General features: G+C 44.3%; 1 protein-coding gene across 2 annotated transcripts in view; it reads left to right on the top strand.

The window, feature by feature from the left end:
- LOC126237407 (uncharacterized) overlaps nt 1-20,191 on the top strand; it is a 105,902-nt gene extending 85,711 nt beyond the window's left edge. For both annotated transcript variants that reach the window (XM_049947507.1, XM_049947506.1), the window contains exons 2-3: nt 1,267-1,543; nt 20,057-20,191. In XM_049947507.1, coding sequence (XP_049803464.1) covers nt 1,279-1,543; nt 20,057-20,151 — 360 coding nt within the window. In that variant the 5' untranslated portion in view covers nt 1,267-1,278 and the 3' untranslated portion in view covers nt 20,152-20,191. The remainder of the gene's footprint in view (nt 1-1,266; nt 1,544-20,056) is intronic.
- The last annotated feature ends 722 nt before the right edge of the window (nt 20,192-20,913 follow it).

Raw genomic sequence — 20,913 nt, 5'->3', positions numbered from 1 at the left:
GCTGCTCGCGTTGGTCGAGATCCAACGACTGTTAGCAGAATATGGAATCGGTGGGTTCAGGAGGGTAATACGGAACGCCGTGCTGGAGCCCAACGGCCTCGAATCACTAGTAGTCGAGATGACAGGCACCTTATCCGCATGGATGTAACGGATAGTGCAGCCACGTCTCGATCCCTGAGTCAACAGATGGGGTCGTTTGCAAGACAACAACCATCTGCACGTACAGTTCGGCGGCGTTTGCAGCAGCATGGACTATCAGCTCGGAGACCATGGCTGCGGTTACCCTCGGCGCTGTATCACAGACAGGAGCGTCTGCGATGGTGTACTCAACGACGAACCTGGGTGCACGAATGGCAAAACGTCATTTTTTCGGATGAATCCAGGTTCTGTTTACACCATCATGGTGGTCGCATCCATGTTTGGCGACTTCGCGGTGAACACACATTTGAAGCGTGTATTCGTCATCGCCATACTGGTGATGGTATGGGGTGCCATTAGTTTCACGTCTCGGTCACCTCTTGTTCGCAATGACGGCACTTTGAACAGTGTACGTTACGTTTCAGATGTGTTACGACCCGTGGCTCTATCCTTCAATCGATCCCTGAAACCCTACATTTCAGCAGGATAATGCACGACCGTATATTGCAGGTCTTGTACGGCCCTATCTGGATACAGAAAATGTTCGACTGTTGCCCTGGCCAGCACATTCTCCAGATCTCTCACCAATTGAAAACGTCTGGTCAATGGTGGCCGAGCAACTGGCTCGTCACAATACGCCAGTCACTACTCTTGATGAACTGTGGTATCGTGTTGAAGCTGCATGGGCAGCTGTACCTGTACACGCCATCCAAGCTCTGTTTGACTCAATGACCAGGCGTACCAAGGCAGTTATTACGGCCAGAGGTGGTTGTTCTGGGTACTGATTCTCAGGATATATCCACCCAAATTGCGTGAAAATGTAATAACATGTCAGTTTTAGTATAATATATTTGTCCAATAAACACCCGTTTCTCATCTTCATTCCTTCTTGGTGTAGCAATTTTAATGGCCAGTAGTGTAAAAATACAGCTCTAAAACCGGCAGTATATTTTTATAGGTAGGTACTTCGTTATTTTATACGCCCATATATCGACTTTTTTTCTAGATGTATCGAGAGCCAATAATGATATTCTTTTAAAATCGATACGTCGGAATCCCGATATTTTTAAAAATATCGACAGTCCTAGTCAGCCGGTGTGGTGCAATGGTCGGCTGTCTGTGCTTCAGGGATACCGAACCATGGACGAGATGGCCGACGTGCCGCTGGACGAGCTGGGAGAGGCGACGAGGGAAGGGATGGAAGGACTCAACCTGGACAAGGAGCAGATGGCGGAGCGGCTCAAGCACCTCATCACCAAGGTGGCCGACATGCCGGCCGAGAAGCGCGCCAAACTGCTCAAGTCGCTGCTGGACCAGCAGGCGCAGCCAGAGGGCGTCTGGGCCGTCCTGCTCTCCCCCTACACCCTCGTCATCGTCGCCATCACCATCGTCCTCATGATCTTCCGTAAGTAGCTCTTCCATTTTCGCCCACGCTTCTGTCATCTTATTTACGCTTGACATGCAAAAATGTGCTCTCCAACAGAATGACGCTGTTGTGTATCCTGAAGTATTATTGTTCAATTCATTTACCTTGGCGTTCGCGCATGCCCGCCCAGACGCGGGAGATTGTTGCCAGTTGCAGGCGCCAAGAGAAGCAGCGCTATAGTATTGTTCGCAAACTTACGTTTAGGGGGGAGCGCGCAGTTTATGAAGTAAAGCCACCACGGCCGCATTAACCCTTTCGCTGCTACAGAGACGTGGTCCCAGCATTCCGCGCTGTGAGCGATTTTGTCATCACTGCACTGCTCGCCTGTGCAGACACATGGTGTTTCGACATCTTTGACACACTTTATCATTCGATTTCACAAAAACTATTTGGCCCAAAAATTTGATTTTTTAAATCTTCTTGACTGATACCTTCCCCCCATAAATGACTTAATTTTGTTTCGATGTTCAACGCAGTCATTGTGCAGCATTAGATGTAGTAAACCATTGCACGAAATTTTGAAGAGTTTGCAGAGGTAGAAGTCCATAGCGTATACTTTCCGTATGGCCGATTTTAGTTGCCCCTACAAATTTCAAAAAATTACATTCAAACGAATAAAATTCATAAAGTAAGACACTTCGATATTGTTTTAAATAAAGAAAATATTAAGCATCATACAAGGTTTGAATTCAGAACCTTTCGCTTAATAGCCGAACATTTTAACCATTACGCTAACGCAGCTCGTTATCCAATAGACCTCCCGGAGGACTTTATAATGTCACGCAAAATACCGACAAACACTGTTGGTATGACTATGAATTACTCACGTTTCGTCGAAGTACAATAGGAAATAAACAATTACCGCTGTTCTTTATTGCGAAAAGGCGGTTAGTGAGAATGATACATACACCTATCCTTGCTATCGCCTGAATTAGGAGGCTTATTGCTTGTTTGGTTTAATTAATTAATAGACCATGAAGCAATTAATATAAAGAATGCTTTGCAAACTTTCTATAAAAGAAAGTCTGCGATCAAGACATTGCTTTTTTCAACTACTTTATTTATGACTGAACGTTTCTAAAACTGAAGACACTCGTCCGTGCTCTGCACAGCAGTCGAGCTCGCAACGTCGTTCTCCGTTCATTGGCTGACTGGGTTTTTTGACGTCAGATGCTCAGGACGAACCTAAACTCGGCCGCCGTCGTAAATGACGTGCACTTTAGTTGATAAACTTTGTAGTAATAGCCAGCTGGATCTGAACCAAATATCTACTGGAATGTCAACATGTTTGCCAGACACGTATATGACGTCCTGATCGACACCTTTTTCCAAAATATTCGAAAAGGTTGTATACTCAAGAGGAGGCTAACGCTTAAGAACAAACAATTTACTCAGCACATCAAAATTTGGATTCTAAAAGGGTTGCTCGTCTTTTCAAGGCGTTTCATTGCGTAGACCATGTCACTCTCTTAGAAAACCTTAAATATTATCGAAATTTGTGGTAAGTTCTATGGGACCAAACTGCTGAGGTCATCGATCCCTAGGCTTACACTCTACTTTATCTAACTTAAACTTACAGTAAGGACAACACACACACACCCATGCCCAAGGGAGGACTCGAACCTCCGACGGGGAGAGCCGCGCGAACCGTCGCAAGGAGCCATAGACCGCACGGCTACCCCGCGCGGCTAAGTTTTATAGAATTAATTGCTTTACAAACAGTTGGTTTGACTCATACTTAACAAACAGAAGACATAGAATTGTGCTAAATAATTCAGACAATGTTGGAAGGAGAAAAAAATTTTAGCGACTAGGGAGAAATCAGGGAGTCCCACAGGATCTAATTTTGTGTCCACTCCTATTCTCTATACACGTGAAGCGCCAGAGAAACTGGTATAGGCCTGCGTATTCTGAGATATGTACAAAGGTAGAACACGGCGCTGCTGTCGGCAACGACTATATAAGATAACAAGTGTCTCGCGCAGTTGATAGATCGGTTAGTGCTGCTACAATGGCGGGTTATCAAGGTCTAAATGAGTTTGAACGTGGTGTTATAGTGGGCGCACGAACGATAGTTCACAGCATCTCTGAGGTAGCGATGAAGTGGGGATTTTCCTGCACGACCATTTCACGAGTGTATCGTGAATATCAGGAATCCGGTGAAACATCAAATCTCCGACATCGCTGCGGCAGGAGAAAGAGCCTCTAAGAACCGGACCAAAGACGACTGAAGACAATCGTTCAACGTGGCAAAAATGCAACCCTTCCGCAGACTGCTGCAGATTTCAATGCTGGGCCATCAACAAGTGTCAGCGTGCGAACCATTCAATGAAACATCATCGATATGGGCTTTCGGAACCGATAGCCCACTCATGTACCCTTGATGATGACTGGAAATATGTTGCCTGGTTGGACGAGTCTCGTTTCAAATTGTATCGTGCGGATGGACGTGTACGGGTATGGAGACAACCTCACGAATCCATGGGCCCTACATGATAGCAGGGGACTGTTCAAGCTGTTGGAGATTCTGTAATGGTGTAGAGAGTGTGCAGTTGGAGTGATATGGGACCCCTGATACGTATGGATACGACTCTGACAGGTGATAGGTACGTAAGTACCCTGTCTGATCACCTGCATCCATTCATGTCCATTATGCATTCCGACGGACTTTGGCAATTCCAGCAGGACAATGCGACACCCCACATGTCCAGAATTGCTACAGAGTGCCTCCAGGAACACACTTCTGAGTTTAAAAGCTTCCGCTGGCTATCAAATTCCCGGGACATGAGCATTGTTGAGCATATCTGGAATGTCTTACAACGTGCTGTTCAGAAGAGATCGCCACCTTCCGTACTCTTACGTATTTATGGATAACCCTGCAGGATTCATGGTGTCAATTTCCTCCAGCACTACTTCAGGCTTTAGTTAAGTCCACGCCACGTCCTGTTGCGGTACTTCTGCGTGCTCGCGGGGCCCTACACGGTATTAGGCAGGTGTACCAGTTTCTTTGGCTATTCAGTGTGTGTGAAGACCTTCCTCTTAACATTCATGGAACCGTGTTGGTATTTTATATAGCGATACTAGTGGTTTAATAAATACCATTAGACAGAAAGCAATAGAAGAAATTGTTTATGATGTTTTGCAAGGAATTATTAAATATTTCCCTGACAATCGATCCTTCCTAAATTTTGAGAAAGCATACTGTCTTCGTATAGGTTAACTTTTTCAAAGAAAAAGACAGCAACCAGCCTCTATTAATAATACTGTTTACTTCAGTGAATAGCACCTTTTGACAGGTTCATCTCCAGAAGGCTATTCACAAGATGCACATTGGTTTGAATTTTACGTAGGTCTTTTTATATAACAAAAAGAGCAAAAAACCTATGTAAACTTCAAACAAACTGCAATAAACAGCATTATTAATAGCGGATGGTTGCTGTGTTTTTCTTTGAAAGAATCAGCTTACAATTTGTACATAGCTATGGCCTCAAAATGGCAGTTTTCGATATCATAACACTATATTCAGTTCTGTACAACAAATAGTCATACCAACAACTGATGCAGCACATGAAAAGGAGTCAATAAACAGGTAGAATACTCCAAATTTTTGGGTGTACTTATTGATGAAAACTTGAACTGGAAGAAACATATCACTCTGCTGCTCAAATAATTAGGTTCAAATAGTTTTGCTCTTCGTACTATTGCTAGTGTTGGAAATAAAGGCATCAACGTCCTCACATATTTTTCCTATTTCCAATCGATAATTTGTGTTAGAATAATTTTCTAGTGTAACCCATCACTTACAATTAGAAAGAAAGTATTAATTGCACTGAAGCGATTAGTGAGGGTAATATGTTGTGTTTACCCACAGTTATACTGTAGGTACCTCTTCAAGGTGTTAGGTGTTTTAACTGAACATATATATATATATATATATATATATATATATATATATATATATATGTGTGTGTGTGTGTGTGTGTGCTAATGGAATGCCTCATAAATCATAAATTATCCATCATAATTTGAGAAGAATAGTAATGTCCACACCTACAACACTAGATAAACATGACCTTTACTTACCAATTATTAAACCTTGCAATTGCTTAGATAGGAGTTCTATTTGCATCAACAAGATTTTTTAATCATTTGTCCAACAATATAAAATACTTTCCAGGAAGCAAAGCAAGTTTTAAATGTAACCTAAAATCATTTCTTCTGGAAAACTTCTATTTCATAGACGAAAAAGAAAAGAAACTAGTTTTAAGTGTAATTTGTAGCTTCATTAGTAAGACTAAAAACAGTATGGTCATTAACGTTAAAACTAATCATGTATACATATCCCGTAAACCGACTCGTTCCACATCGTTTAGATAAAAAATTGTTCAAATGATGTATGGAACATGTAACTAACTAACAACTCGTTCCTCCATTGATTGCGGTATACGGTAGAACCTATTTTCGAATGGGTCTGCTGTACGCTGATATAATGCCAGATGAAATTTAATGTTATTATCCATTTCTGCGGATCTGAGACAGCGATTATTATATTTAATCGTTATAGCTTCTCTGCATTCGACACACTTTACAGCAGTGTTCAGATAATACAGCACCTGGTTTCGGGATAGCTCATCATCCAGCTGTGAATGTTCTGATCATCTCATCAAACACACTAAAACACACGTATAATTTATGATGTACAAAGGACTTCGTCTTACTTGATTGTCATCCAATTCTGTCTCCTTTGCTAGTGCCACTATAATATGCCCCGCCCTTGACTATGATGGTATCAGTCCGTTTAGATTCTTGAATAATTATGATCACCATAATGCGATCGTTTTTACGGTGGAGGATGCCGTCTTTGAGTATGAGAATCACCGATGCCTGAATTTTCTTCACGAAAAGTAGAAAGTGACTTCACTTATTCTCACGAGCTGCTTAAATTACGGCATATTAGCAACCTGTTCTGACGAGATACCAATACAACATATGTCATAATGTACTTAGTGCCTTTACAGCACAAATAAAGTGGAGACGAGAGAAAATCGTCCAACAGTTAGTCATGAGTCTCTTATGGCCATTATTAATCTTTGAAAGTAAATTGAGGCTAAAAAGTAAAGGTAAAGGGAGATGGTAGTAGGTAAAGAAGAAAGAGACAAGGAATATTGCACCATTAGAACTTGCATTTGCACACCAGTTTATAATTCGGTTCGAGTGTTGTCAAGTTAATACGTTCCAAGAGCAGGTCAACAGAACAGAATCTATAAACAATATTCATTCCCTTTCGTCTCCATGGAGAGAGTGAAAATAAAATTAGACTAATACGGGCATAGACAAATGCATATAACGAATTACTCTTTCCATACTCCACGATGGAATAAGAAGACGCTCTAAGGTGTTATAAAAAGGAAGGAAGGAAGATTTCGTTTAACGTCCCGGCGACATCCAGGTCATTAGAGACGGAGGACAAGCTCGGATGGGGATGGACATCGGCCATGCCCTTTCAACCGGCATTTACCTGGAGCGATTTAGGGAAATCACGGGAAACCTAAATCTTGTTGGACAGTCGCATATTATAAAAAGTACCCTCTCTCAAGGACACTAAACTAAATTGAAAATTGTTTTATGTTTACTTCTATGTTGTAGAGCATATCTTCAGAAGTTCTTTAATTCCTTTTTGGACTTATTTCCCTGCCATCAACCAGAAATCCGAAATTAGGGGAGCATAGGGCATTGTGGCCATGGCAGGCAAAGTGGTTACTGGGCTCCAGGAATCTTGTGAGGTACTGGCATGGAGCTAGAAATTCGTTCACTATCCGTGTAGGATCCAGTCACCCCATGACGTCTAGCCTGTTTGCTGCGCCGCTATTCGGAGTTATAATAATTTTTGTGGATTTCAGTTGTTCCGATTTAAGGTAAATGGTCAGTTTGAGTATTTAGTGTGGAGAGAGAACGTGACCTATGTCTTTTTAATGAAATTGTGTTGAAAGTATCATATCTTAACTCCATAATCTTATTCTAGTTATTGAAAGTTCGGTCATGCTATTAGAAGGTACTGCAGCTTTTGTGTAATTGCGTCAATGCAGGCAAAGTGGCCATCTCATCGGTGGCTTCTGGCCATTTTGTGTAGGGGGAAAACGTAACAACAGATGGCCTCCGTGGCGATACTTAGTCGGAATCCTTACAACAGTGACCTAGAAGCGGCAAATAAAGAAAGAGAAGAAAAATAAAATAAAAAGGAGGAAGAAGGGAGAGAAGAAAGACAACAAAAAATTAGGGATAGCAGAAAACAACCCTAGTCGAGCTCTTTTGGCGCTAACGATGAAGGTGAACGCATAGAGTGCATGTAATGCGAAGAAAAATTTTCAAATGCAATGCCAGAACAGCAGTGGATTAAGTGCCACCTGTGCTCCCCCTGGATGACGAGCTCTGCTGAAGTTGCGAACGCAGTTCTGCTTTTGTTTGTGAAAAGTGTGAATAATTTAATTCTAATCGTGTTTCACAATAAAATTTGTTTAGTTCTTTTTTAGTTTTTTATTAAATGAAACAACAAGTTTACTGTTACCAGTCACCGTTTTGTTTATTTCCACGACGCGTTTCGAAGGTTTAAACCTACATCATCGGGTGGATTTACATTAGTTAGTATTACATTTGTGTGTGTGTGTTACGATTTTTGGAGGAACTTGTGGCACTGCCTAGTGGAGAAACAAGTCACTATTTCAGAATATGGTTTAGATTTACTTTGACAAAAAATTAAACTGATATCTAATGGTAAACCTAAATAAGTAAACTAGAGTACCTCCAGTGGTCACAGGTTCCTTTTGCTGTCGTAACACATCACGTGTATACTGCCACATTTGTAAACAAATATGGCGTCTGGAATCAGCTGCGTGAAAGGTTCCTATAGCAGAAGAGAAGACATAATCGCAAAGTGCAAAGAATATACATCGTAACAACATTATTACAGAATAATTGTTTAAAGCATTTGGAGGTGTTTGTTTTGAAGTGTCGAATTTATGTGTGTGTACTTCAGGTGGTACGTAAATCCAATTTTGACAAGTTAAAACAGCCAAACATTCGTACTCGTTTATACAATCAGGTGAAATGTTAAAATGGCTTAAACTTCATACTTGTTAGCAACAATTAGGTGAAATGTTACAGACTTGAATTACAGTGATCATATTGGCTACAGTTTTTGATCCCTTATTTTTGAGTCAGAAGAAGAGGCCATTCTTCCACTTCGTGAAAACTGAGTTTTGTAAAATATATACTTTGATACAAAGATGCTTAAACTATTCCACATTCTACTTCAGTGGTTGTAGATCATAATTACTCATTTCTAGGACTTTCCGTCTACTGCTGTTTAGTTTAAAAAAATAGGAATACCACAGCCTGCTCACTTGAATCGGTTCTCCCGTACATGGTAATAGAATGTATTTGATGTAAATTGAAAGTAGAGGGGGTCGGGGGAGAAAGGAAAGGGAAGGAAAGAGATTACTGACGTCAACTGCATCGAGACTTTACGGGGAATCAGCGGCGACGCGTGAAAATCTAGGGTGCCAAATCGGCATCCGAAACCGGATCTCCCTCTTACTAGGCAGTGCGACGCACACTCATTCAGTTTACATATAATGCGTAACAGCTGCCATTTCTGCGTGGTGTCTGTTGTTTCTTACATGTCAGAAAGAACAGACACTATGCATTCATATAATTAATTCACTTCAATGGGCAATGAATTCACTTTCTTCAGTTAGGGGTTAGGTTAGGTTAGTGTTGTTTAACGTCCCGTCGACAACAAGGTCATTAGAGACGGAGCGCAAGCTCGGGTTAGGGAAGGATGGGGAAGGAAATCGGCCGTGCCCTTTCAAAGGAACCATCCCGGCATTTGCCTGAAGCGATTTAGGGAAATCACGGAAAACCTAAATCAGGATGGCTGGAGACGGGATTGAACCGTCGTCCTCCCGAATGCGAGTCCAGTCACTTTCTTCAGTGCTGACGTACAATTACATCTGACATCCTGTGGGAATCTCAATGTAGTGAGCTTGGAGGATGTATCCGGAAAGTGCGGAACAACGAAGACTGGAGGCGTGAGCGGAAAACCAAGTTTAATCTCTCAATTGAATTTCACACAAGATCTGAATACAAAAACTGTCAGACGGAAACGTACACTGAGTGCCTATCACTATTATGCAACACTGTCACTTAAGTATGTATATGTCCGCAGCGCGGGATTAGCCGAGCGGTCTAGGGCGCCGCAGTCATGGACCGTGCGGCTGGTCCCGGCGGAGGTTCGAGTCCTCCCTCGGGCATGGGTGTTTGTCCTTAGGATAATTTAGGTTAAGTAGTGTGTAAGCTTAAAGACTGAAGACCTTCTCAGTTAAGTCCCATAAGATTTCACACACATTTTTTTTTTCTGTATATGCCCATAGCTACAAGCGGTGAGTCCAAACACTTCGCGCAGCCTAAATTCGCACGGCCGTTCGCGGCGGGGCGTGCGCATTTCAGTCCAGGGATGCAGGAGTACACAAGTCGCCGTTGCATGGCATAATTGGCCCGTAGTCGGCAGCTTGCTACACTCATGCTCAGAAATTAAGGATAATTGCTGAATGTGGTGCCACACAACGTAACACTACACAAAACTGGCGCTAATAGCATAGGCACATAGGGATCAGACACGACACACATCTGTAAGTCCACGGTATTGGTGATAAGTTGAGAAAACCGTCCGAAACACATGTGCTACAAAGCACCACTGTCTCCTGCGCATGTACCCCGACATCAATATGGGATATGGTCACCATGCACACGTACACAGGCCGCACAACGGGTTGGCATACTCTGGATCAGGTAGTCGAGCAGCTGCTGGGGTATAGCCTCCCATTCTTACACCAGTGGCTGTCGGAGCTCCTGAAGTGTCGTAGGGGTTTGAAGCCGTGCTGCGATACGTCGACCGAGAGCATCCCAGAGATGCTCGGTGGGGTTTAGGTCTGGGGAACAGGCAGGCCATTCCATTCGCCTGATTTCTGCTTCAAGGTACTCTTTCACGATGGCAGCTCCGTGGGGCCGTGCGTTATCATCCATTAGGAAGAAGGTGGGACCCACTGCACCCCTGAAAAGGCAGACATACTGGTGCAAAATGACGTCCCGATATAGTTGACCTGTTACAGTTCCTCTGTCAAAGACATACAGGGGTATACGTGCACCAATCACAATCCCATCCCACACCATCAAACCACGACCTCCATACCTGTCCCTTTCAAGGACATTAAGTGGCTCGTATCTGGTTCCTGGTTCACGCCAGATGAAAATCCGGCGAGAATCACTGTTCAGACTGTACCTGGACTCGTCCATGAACATAACCTGGGACCACTGTTCCAATGACTATGTACTGTGTTCTTGACACAGGGGTCAGTGGAATGCACCTTGCAGGTCTCCGGGCGAATAAACAATGTCTGTTCAGTAGTCTGTAGACTGTGTGTCTGGAGACACCTGTTCCAGTGGCTGCGGTAAGGTCTCGAGCAAGGCTACCTGCAGTATTCCGCGGCCGTCTGCGGCCACTGATGGTGAGATATAGGTCTTCTTGCGGTGTTGTACACTGTGAACGTCCCGTACTGTAGCGCCTGGACACGTTTCCTGTCTGCTGGAATCGTTGCCATAATCTTGAGATCACACTTTGTGGCAAACGGAGGGCCCGTGACACGACCTGCTGTGTTTGACCAACCTCCAGTCGCTCTAGTATTCTACCCCTAATAACGTCATTAATGCGTGTTCTTTCAGCCATTTTCAATACACAGTCACCATTAGCACGTCTGAAAACGTCTTCTCACTTACTCGCTGCACCATACTCTGACATGCACCAACAAACCTCTGAGTATGTGGACTGCTGCCAGCGCCACCGTGCAACGACCGCAGGTCAAATGCACTGCATGGTCATACCCCGAGGTGATTTAAACCCGCAAACAGCCCACCAGAGCGTTGTTTCACCATGTATCAGCATTATCCTTATGAGCATGAGTGTATTTTCCGTATGTTCGCCGCCCAGCCTTGCTGGGGTTACAGCAGAAGCGGCTTAGGGATGGTTGCGCCTACGCTGTTAAGCGGCGGTGGTGCCGCCAGCTATCGGCAGTGAGCTGAACGCCGTTCGATTCCTGGCCGCGAAATGATGTGCGTCATTATGCTGCAGAGGACATGGACAGGGACTGCCGATAGGTGGCACTAGGTGGGACTGTGGGTCGACCGAGAGGGGTGCCGAAACAGTTCGCGCGTTCTGGTAAACACTTTGCCCGGGTGGTCCAGTGGTTAACGCAACTGCCCAGGAAGTTCTACATCTACATTTATACTCCGCAAGCCACCCAATGGTGTGTGGCGGAGGGCACTTTACGTGCCACTGTCATTACCTCCCTTTCCTGATCCAGTCGCGTATGGTTCGCGGGAAGAACGACTGCCGGAAAGCCTCCGTGCGCGCTCTAATCTCTCTACTTTTACATTCGTGATCTCCTTGGGAGGTATAAGTAGGGAGAAGCAATATATTCGATACCTCATCCAGAAACGCACCCTCTCGAAACCTGGACAGCAAGCTACACCGCGATGCAGAGCGCCTCTCTTGAAGAGTCTGCCACTTGAGTTTGCTAAACATCTCCGTAACGCTATCACGCTTACCAAATAACCCTGTGACGAAACGCGCCGCTCTTCTTTGGATCTTCTCTATCTCCTCCGTCAACCCGACCTTACACGGATCCCACACTGATGAGCAATACTCAAGTATAGATTGAACGAGTGTTTTGTAAGCCACCTCCTTTGTTGATGGACTACATTTTCTGAGGACTCTCCCAATGAATCTCAACCTGGTACCCGCCTTACCAACAATTAATTTTATATGATCATTCCACTTCAAATCGTTCCGCACGCATACTCCCAGATATTTTACAGAAGTAACTGCTACCAGTGTTTGTTCCGCTATCATATAATCATACAATAAAGGATCCTTATTTCTTTCTATTCGCAATACATTACATTTGTCTGTGTTAAGGGTCAGTTGCCACTCCCTGCGCCAAGTGCCTATCTGCTGCAGATCTTCCTGCATTTCACTACAATTTTCTAATGCTGCAACTTCTCTGTGTACTACAGCATCATCCACGAAAAGCCGCATGGAACTTCCGACACTATCTAGTAGGTCTTTTATATATACACTCCTGGAAATTGAAATAAGAACACCGTGAATTCATTGTCCCAGGAAGGGGAAACTTTATTGACACATTCCTGGGGTCAGATACATCACATGATCACACTGACAGAACCACAGGCACATAGACACAGGCAACAGAGCATGCACAATGTCGGCACTAGTACAGTGTATATCCACCTTTCGCAGCAATGCAGGCTGCTATTCTCCCATGGAGACGATCGTAGAGATGCTGGATGTAGTCCTGTGGAACTGCTTGCCATGCCATTTCCACCTGGCGCCTCAGTTGGGCCAGCGTTCGTGCTGGACGTGCAGACCGCGTGAGACGACGCTTCATCCAGTCCCAAACATGCTCAATGGGGGACAGATCCGGAGATCTTGCTAGCCAGGGTAGTTGACTTACACCTTCTAGAGCACGTTGGGTGGCACGGGATACATGCGGACGTGCATTGTCCTGTTGGAACAGCAAGTTCCCTTGCCGGTCTAGGAATGGTAGAACGATGGGTTCGATGACGGTTTGGATGTACCGTGCACTATTCAGTGTCCCCTCGACGATCACCAGTGGTGTACGGCCAGTGTAGGAGATCGCTCCCCACACCATGATGCCGGGTGTTGGCCCTGTGTGCCTCGGTCGTATGCAGTCCTGATTGTGGCGCTCACCTGCACGGCGCCAAACACGCATACGACCATCATTGGCACCAAGGCAGAAGCGACTCTCATCGCTGAAGACGACACGTCTCCATTCGTCCCTCCATTCACGCCTGTCGCGACACCACTGGAGGCGGGCTGCACGATGTTGGGGCGTGAGCGGAAGACGGCCTAACGGTGTGCGGGACCGTAGCCCAGCTTCATGGAGACGGTTGCGAATGGTCCTCGCCGATACCCCAGGAGCAACAGTGTCCCTAATTTGCTGGGAAGTGGCGGTGCGGTCCCCTACGGCACTGCGTAGGATCCTACGGTCTTGGCGTGCATCCGTGCGTCGCTGCGGTCCGGTCCCAGGTCGACGGGCACGTGCACCTTCCGCCGACCACTGGCGACAACATCGATGTACTGTGGAGACCTCACGCCCCACGTGTTGAGCAATTCGGCGGTACGTCCACCCGGCCTCCCGCATGCCCACTATACGCCCTCGCTCAAAGTCCGTCAACTGCACATACGGTTCATGTCCACGCTGTCGCGGCATGCTACCAGTGTTAAAGACTGCGATGGAGCTCCGTATGCCACGGCAAACTGGCTGACACTGACGGCGGCGGTGCACAAATGCTGCGCAGCTAGCGCCATTCGACGGCCAACACCGCGGTTCCTGGTGTGTCCGCTGTGCCGTGCGTGTGATCATTGCTTGTACAGCCCTCTCGCAGTGTCCGGAGCAAGTATGGTGGGTCTGACACACCGGTGTCAATGTGTTCTTTTTTCCATTTCCAGGAGTGTATATTGTAAAAAGCAATGGTCCCATAACACTCCCCTGTGGCACGCCAGAGGATACTTTAACGTATGTAGACGTCTCTCCATTGAGAACAACATGCTGTGTTCTGTTTGCTAAAAACTTTTCAATCCAGCCACACAGCTGGTCTGATATTCCGTAGGCTCTTACTTTGTTTATCAGGCGACAGTGCGGAACTGTATCGAACGCCTTCCGGAGGGCAAGGAAAATGGCATCTACCTGGGAGCCTGTATCTAATATTTTCTGGGTCTCATGAACAAATAAAGCGAGTTGGGTGTCACACGATCGCTGTTTCCGGAATCAGTGTTGATTTCTACAGTGTAGGTTCTGGGTTTCCAGAAACGACATGATACGCGAGCAAAAAACATGTTCTAAAATTCTACAACAGATCGACGTCAGAGATATAGGTCTATAGTTTTGCGCATCTGCTCGACGACCCTTCTTGAAGACTGGGACTACCTGTGCTCTTTTCCAACCATTTGGAACCTTCCGTTCCTTTAGAGACTTGTGGTACACGGCTGTTAGAAGAGGGGCAAGTTCTTTCGCGTACACTGTGTAGAATCGAATTGGTATCCCGTCAGGTCCAGTGGACTTTCCTCTGTTGAGTGATTTCAGTTGCTTTTCTATTCCTTGGATCTCATTTCGATGTCAGCCATTTTTTCGTTTTTGCGAGGATTTAGCGAAGGAACTGCAGTGTGGTCTTCCTCTGTGAAACAGCTTTGGAAAAAGGTGTTTAGTATTTCAGCTTTACGCGTGTCATCCTCTGTTCGGATCTCGGTCCGGCGCACAGTTTCACTCTACGTCGCTGATTCCGCGGCAAAGTCCCAGAGCATCTGACATTAATAATCCCTCCCATTTCCTTTTTTTTCCTCCCCCTCCTACTTCAATTTACATGTAATGTATCGCAGCTGCAGACTCCATAGTGCAGTGGGAGATCCCGGATTCGGATCCCAGTCCGGTACACATTTTCACTCGTCGCAGCTGATTCCGTTTAAAGACCCAATGCATCTGACATCAGTAGTCCCATCCCTTTCCATTTCTTTCTCCCTCGTCCTTCTTCAATTTAAGAAATATGTTTCACAGCTGCGGATGCTGCTTGGTGTCTGTTTTTTCGGACATTCGTAGAATGTGTTTGAGTTTCCAGCTCTCCTCACTTACTTACAGGTACTCCGTCTTCAGGCCACGAGTGGCCTACCGGGACCATCCGACCGCCGTGTCATCCTCAGAGGAGGATGCAGATAGGAGGGGCGTGGGGTCAGCATACCGCTCTCTCGGTCGTTATGATGGTATTCTTGACCGAAGCCGCTACTATTCGGTCGAGTAGCTCCTCAATTGGCATCACGAGGCTGAGTGCATTACTTCACATCTGTTCACACTCTTTTTTGCACGGGTATTAGCTCTTCTTACCATGTACGTTTCTGGAGACTTAAAAACTCTTCTATGGAAATGAACATGGGTTCCAGAAACAGCGACTGTGGAAACTCAGCTCGCTCTGTCCGTCCATTATCCTCAGAAAGCAGTAGACGCCAGCACCGAGGTTGATTCCGTGTTGCCTGACTTCCGGAAAGCGTTCGATACTATTCCGCACTGCTGCTTAACGAACAAAATAATATCATACGGATTAGCAGTCAGTCGTGTGACTGGATTGAAAATGTCCTAGGAAACAGCATGTCATTCTCAACGGAGGGAATCTTCCGACGTGAAAGTAACTTGGGGCATACTCCAATGGAGCATTATAGGACTGTTACTTGTCACAATACGCATAAATGACTTAGTGGACAACGTCACAAGTTCCCTGAGGCTTTTCGCGGGTGATGTTGAATACTGAGAAGTAACCACGCTTGGAATTTGTACTGAAATGCAAAGAAGACCTGCAGAGGACCGAAGCTGCAGGGATTGGGACATGTCCCTCTACATTAGCAAACGTTACATGTTGCGGATAAAAAGGCAGAAAGATGCATTGTTGATTAATTATACTTTTCCAGAACAGTCATTGGAAGCAGTCATATCCATAAAATATCAAGTAGGTTGCGCATGGACCGATTTAATGTGGAACGACCACAAAAAACTAATCTCAGGTAATATAGACACCAGTCGATCTGGAATCAGTACCAGATTGATAGACGAAACAGAAAATACAAAGGAGAGCAGCGCGTTTGGTTACAGCTTCATTTCGTAAGCGCGAAAGCGTCACAGAGATGATCAGCCAACTCCAGAGGCAGAAGCCGCAAGAGAGGCGTATTGCGTCACAGTATTATTTATTTTTAACGTTACAAGAGCTTACTTTTCTGGAAAAGTCAACCAATATCTTCCCTATTACTTCTCGAGAAAAGACCATGAATATAAAATCAGAGATCTGAGTTTATTCGGAGACTTCCCAACAACTGTTCTTCCCACAAGCCATTCGCAACTGTACCAAGAAAGGTGAGAAATAGCTTTGGTACGCTAAGTACCATCTGCCACACGCAGTAACATGGCTTACGGAGTACAGATGTAAACGTAAAAGTTTCTCAAATTTGTGTAAGTGTACTTCCTCTACCAACCAGACAAGCACTTCCGTCTGTGACAGCATTCTACAATTCGTGCTTTCACACTGTTCCACCACCCTATTTCGTCACCGCATCCATGTTACGTGTGTTTCCAACGGCGGAAGAGGCGTAATGGATAAGTTATTGGACTGTTTTCGTGAGAAGCAAGATTCAAATCCCCGTCCAACCCACCAGATTTAGGTTTTCAATGGTTTCCCAATGTTGAGTGAAGCGAATTCCAGTACAGTTCTTGTGAAACAGTACAAGACCTTTCCTTCCACGTGTACGTCCACTCGGAGTGTATATCTTTTCTATAATGACATCGCCGACGACTGCCTCATTTTTGGAAGTAAAATGAAGCGAATCTCTCGGAACTGGGGTCCTGGTAAAGGGGGGGGGGGGGTAGTTTCTTTGATCACCAATCCGAAGTTTCTGTATCTCAGTCATTGCTTAGATTTTGAAGAAAAATCATCAGCTATTGCAGCCGAGGACTACCGGAGTAAGAAGTCACTCTCATTCTACCAGCAACCTTGTCAAAAGAGGGCTGAGGGGCGAATAGGGATTCGGGATCCCCTTTTCAGGTGCTTTTGATTGATTGTGTGGTGCGATCTGGTGGCCTGAGGATTCCATAAACTACTCGCCAAAAATCCTAGAGCATTCACTGATTACACCCACAGTTTTTTTTATAGTATCGCCGCCGTCACTCTCTTCTAAACCGTGGACTCTAGGTGCTGTTACTGCCATCTGTTGTAAGTAAACATTTTTAATTGTCTGTACCACTTTATGGCCTCGCATATGTTCGATTTCACATTGCACGAAAACCTTCTAAATTGAGTAGCTAATCGTCTGCTTTGTTCGTTACCGATTTTATTGAACACTGTTCTTCACAGCCAGCATTTATCGCTTCCTACCAGTTAAGCGTTGCGGTATGAATAATCGTCCTTTCGTCTTGGCACTTCGTAATCTGTCTTTTCCTTTGATCTGATAAGTTCTTCGCTACGCTACGTTCTTTCGTTATCTTCAAAAGGTCACCCCTGTCTTTCAGTCGCTTTCTGCTACTACTCAAACATATATGCCTGAATACGTCAATTCACAAAACTTGGTGACATGCCCAAAAGGCAATTATAAATCTGTTCACTACTGAAACCCGAAGTTTACGAGATTAATTTTAATATCTGAGACATCTGAATCCATACAATTCTTGGGTGCTTTTTTTTTTTTTAGCTGCAGTGACCAATATTACCATAAATTAGTGATTTGAAAACACAGAAATGGCACTGGAAACCAATTATATTGTTCGACTTTCTCATTCTCACAAGAGAAGTAGTTTGAAATACGGAGACGTACCTGTTCTGTTACGCATCAAGATCATTTCTCTGTAAACTTGTATCTGAGAGCAATAGATGTTTGAAGATTATCGGGTCTGAAGTCTACAGAAGTACGAGTTACTGAAGAACAATAGCAGGCAATTATGGCCAGCAGACTCACAAGAGTCGTACATGACATATTATTTGGAAAAAAAGTGAAGATTTGTTTGAAACAAGATGCGTTTACACACAAATTACGTATGACTCATATTTTCCAAAACGGAAGATGCTGTGTTATCGTAGGTTTTTCCCTTATTCGTCATGGAAATTCAAATACGGAGTTTCAGTGAAGTGTTTATAACGCGGCGGAGTGGAACACTATGCACCCTTGACAAGGAAAACATGTGGTATTGCCATATCATTTTTGGTGTATAAGCGCAGAGGTACTCCAATATCAAAAGCCTCAGTGAGTACATCATCGACCACTTGTGCACTTCGGTAACGAATAAGGGAAGAACGTACAACAAAACAGCAACTTCTGTTTAGAGAAATATAATTCCGACAGTACTTCTTATTAACGTAGCCTGTATTATATCGAGCAAATGTTCAGCTTTTTGCCAAATAATACCTCATGTATGACTCTGTAGAATCTGCCGGTCATAATTGTTTGCAATATGGTACACTTTATTCAGGAGCTTGGGTTTGTGTAATCTGTGGATTCGTTGACCTTCAAACCTGGTTTGTACACAGCTGTAGAGTTTAAAAAAATAAATTACCTTGATTGTTAGTGGAACAGATATTTTAAAATCAGTTGTATTGTGTTTTCGCCATTCGATCTGATGTAGTTCCTTTGTCAGACAGTTCTCCGCACTTACATGCGGGACGCCATGGTATATAGCACTCCGTCTTCAGGCCACAAGTCTCCCATCGGGACCATCCGACCGCCGTGTCATCCTCAGTTGAGGATGCGGATAGGAGGGGCGTGTGGTCAGCACACCGCTCTCCCAGTCGTTATGACGGTTTTCTTTGACCGGAGCCGCTGCTAATCGGTCGAGTAGCTCCTCAATTTGTATCACGAGGCTGAGTGCACACCGAAAAATGGCAACAGCGCATGGCCGCTGGTTGGTCACCCATCCAAGTGCCGGCCACTCCCGACGGCGCTTAACTTCGGTGATCTCACGGGAACCGGATTATCCACTGCGGCAAGACCGTTGCCGCAGGGTATATAGGGTGCATCATAATTAATGGTGTAAACGCATACGGTTGAAAGTACACGATACTAGAAGCAAAAAAATTCTGAGTAAACATAGGGTCGAAAATTCATTCCTTGAGAGCTACGAGCAATTTTTTCATCTTCGAAGCTGTGAAACATCTCTCTTCTACTGCAAGCTCTTTGCTTTCCATATTTTGGGAAGTGTCAGTATGGACCAAAACAATAAAAAAAGTCCAGTAGACATGTGCTCTAAAATGCATACCTTAAAACTTAAAATTTATTAGCATTTGTTCATTAGAAGAGCTGTGTTTCAAAGTGGCGAAGATGAAAAAGTGCTCATAGCTCTTAAAGTATGCTATTTCGACCCTGTGTTTACGGAGACTTACTTGCTTCTAGTATTGTGTACTTTCAACTGTATGCGTTTACGCAATTAATTATGATACACCCTGTATATGAGAATTAATTATCCTACAAAAATGTTAATTTTCTGGGTGACTTGCTTTGAAAACAACCAAAGGGGGGGGGGGGGGAGGAGGGAATCAAGATTGGTTCTTCGAATATATTGTCAGATTTGCATCTTCGAATCACCGGTTTCCAAATGTTTACAGCAGTTTACAGCTGAAAACTTCTCTGAAGGACACATTCTTTTTAAATGTGCTGTGGTAGTTGACATTACACAATTCTTCTGCTGGTTTAGCCAGCCTAGTTTTGAAACAATTTCAATTAGTTTAGTATGAGCATTCCTTTTGTTTACACCCTTAATTCCACACTTCTTTGTTGTAGTTGATCTAATGTAATTATTCTCCTTTCTTTTCTTACAGTGTTCCTCGCGTATAAGATCTTCCAGCGTGAAGTGGAGAAGGAAAGGAGGCGAGAGGAAAAGAAGAAACTGAAACAGGAAAAGAAAAAGAAGTGATGTAAACTTTATAATAAAGTTTTGCCTCACATACTTTTAACTAATGGAAATTCATTTCTTGTCCTGGCCCTGACCACTTGGCAGAGTAACACCTTTTTTAATGCTTGCGCGTTACGTTCCTGAGATGCAGCAAACTATTCGCCAAAATGTGTCTCGATAAACGCTTCGAAATCTCAGCTGGGTGGTATCCTTGTGAGGTTCGATACAGGTCTGCAGACCTAGGTACCACCTCTCGCGCTATACCTACTACTCAGTTTCAGTGTCACATTTTGTTTACATTTCTTTTTATTTAAGGAACTGCAGTCTATGCTTTCAGGCCTAGAAAAGTAGGAGAACTTGAGCTGAAGATAAACATCTTAGAGTCGAAACTGAAGTTCACTAAGTCTGAGGGGAATGGAAATATGACAATCGGCACAAAGTGACAATTGAAGAGCATGTATACCTCCGTGAGCTAGTGAACAATAGCTATAATTTACTGTTGTATAAAACTGGGATAAACGTAGTTTGTAAAACAATTAGATTGCCTTGAAGTCAAAACGTCAGTGGACTTGAACAAAAGACTTTTAGACCATTTGTTACCTTCCCGTTTGACTTTTACCCGCGATATTGAATTTGCGAAGAGGAATTTGAGAACCGCATAGAAAATCGCGGAAACGTCAATGCTAGACTTCATTGGAAGAGTGTTCAAGAGAGATAACGATATTCCTGTTAGTAATGTCAGGTAAAACAACAAGACATTGAACTGGGTAGTATGTGTACAAT

Source organism: Schistocerca nitens, chromosome 2, assembly GCF_023898315.1.
Source record: "Schistocerca nitens isolate TAMUIC-IGC-003100 chromosome 2, iqSchNite1.1, whole genome shotgun sequence".
NCBI classification, from domain to species: domain Eukaryota; kingdom Metazoa; phylum Arthropoda; class Insecta; order Orthoptera; family Acrididae; genus Schistocerca; species Schistocerca nitens.
This window is presented reverse-complemented; position numbering and strand designations above follow the sequence as displayed.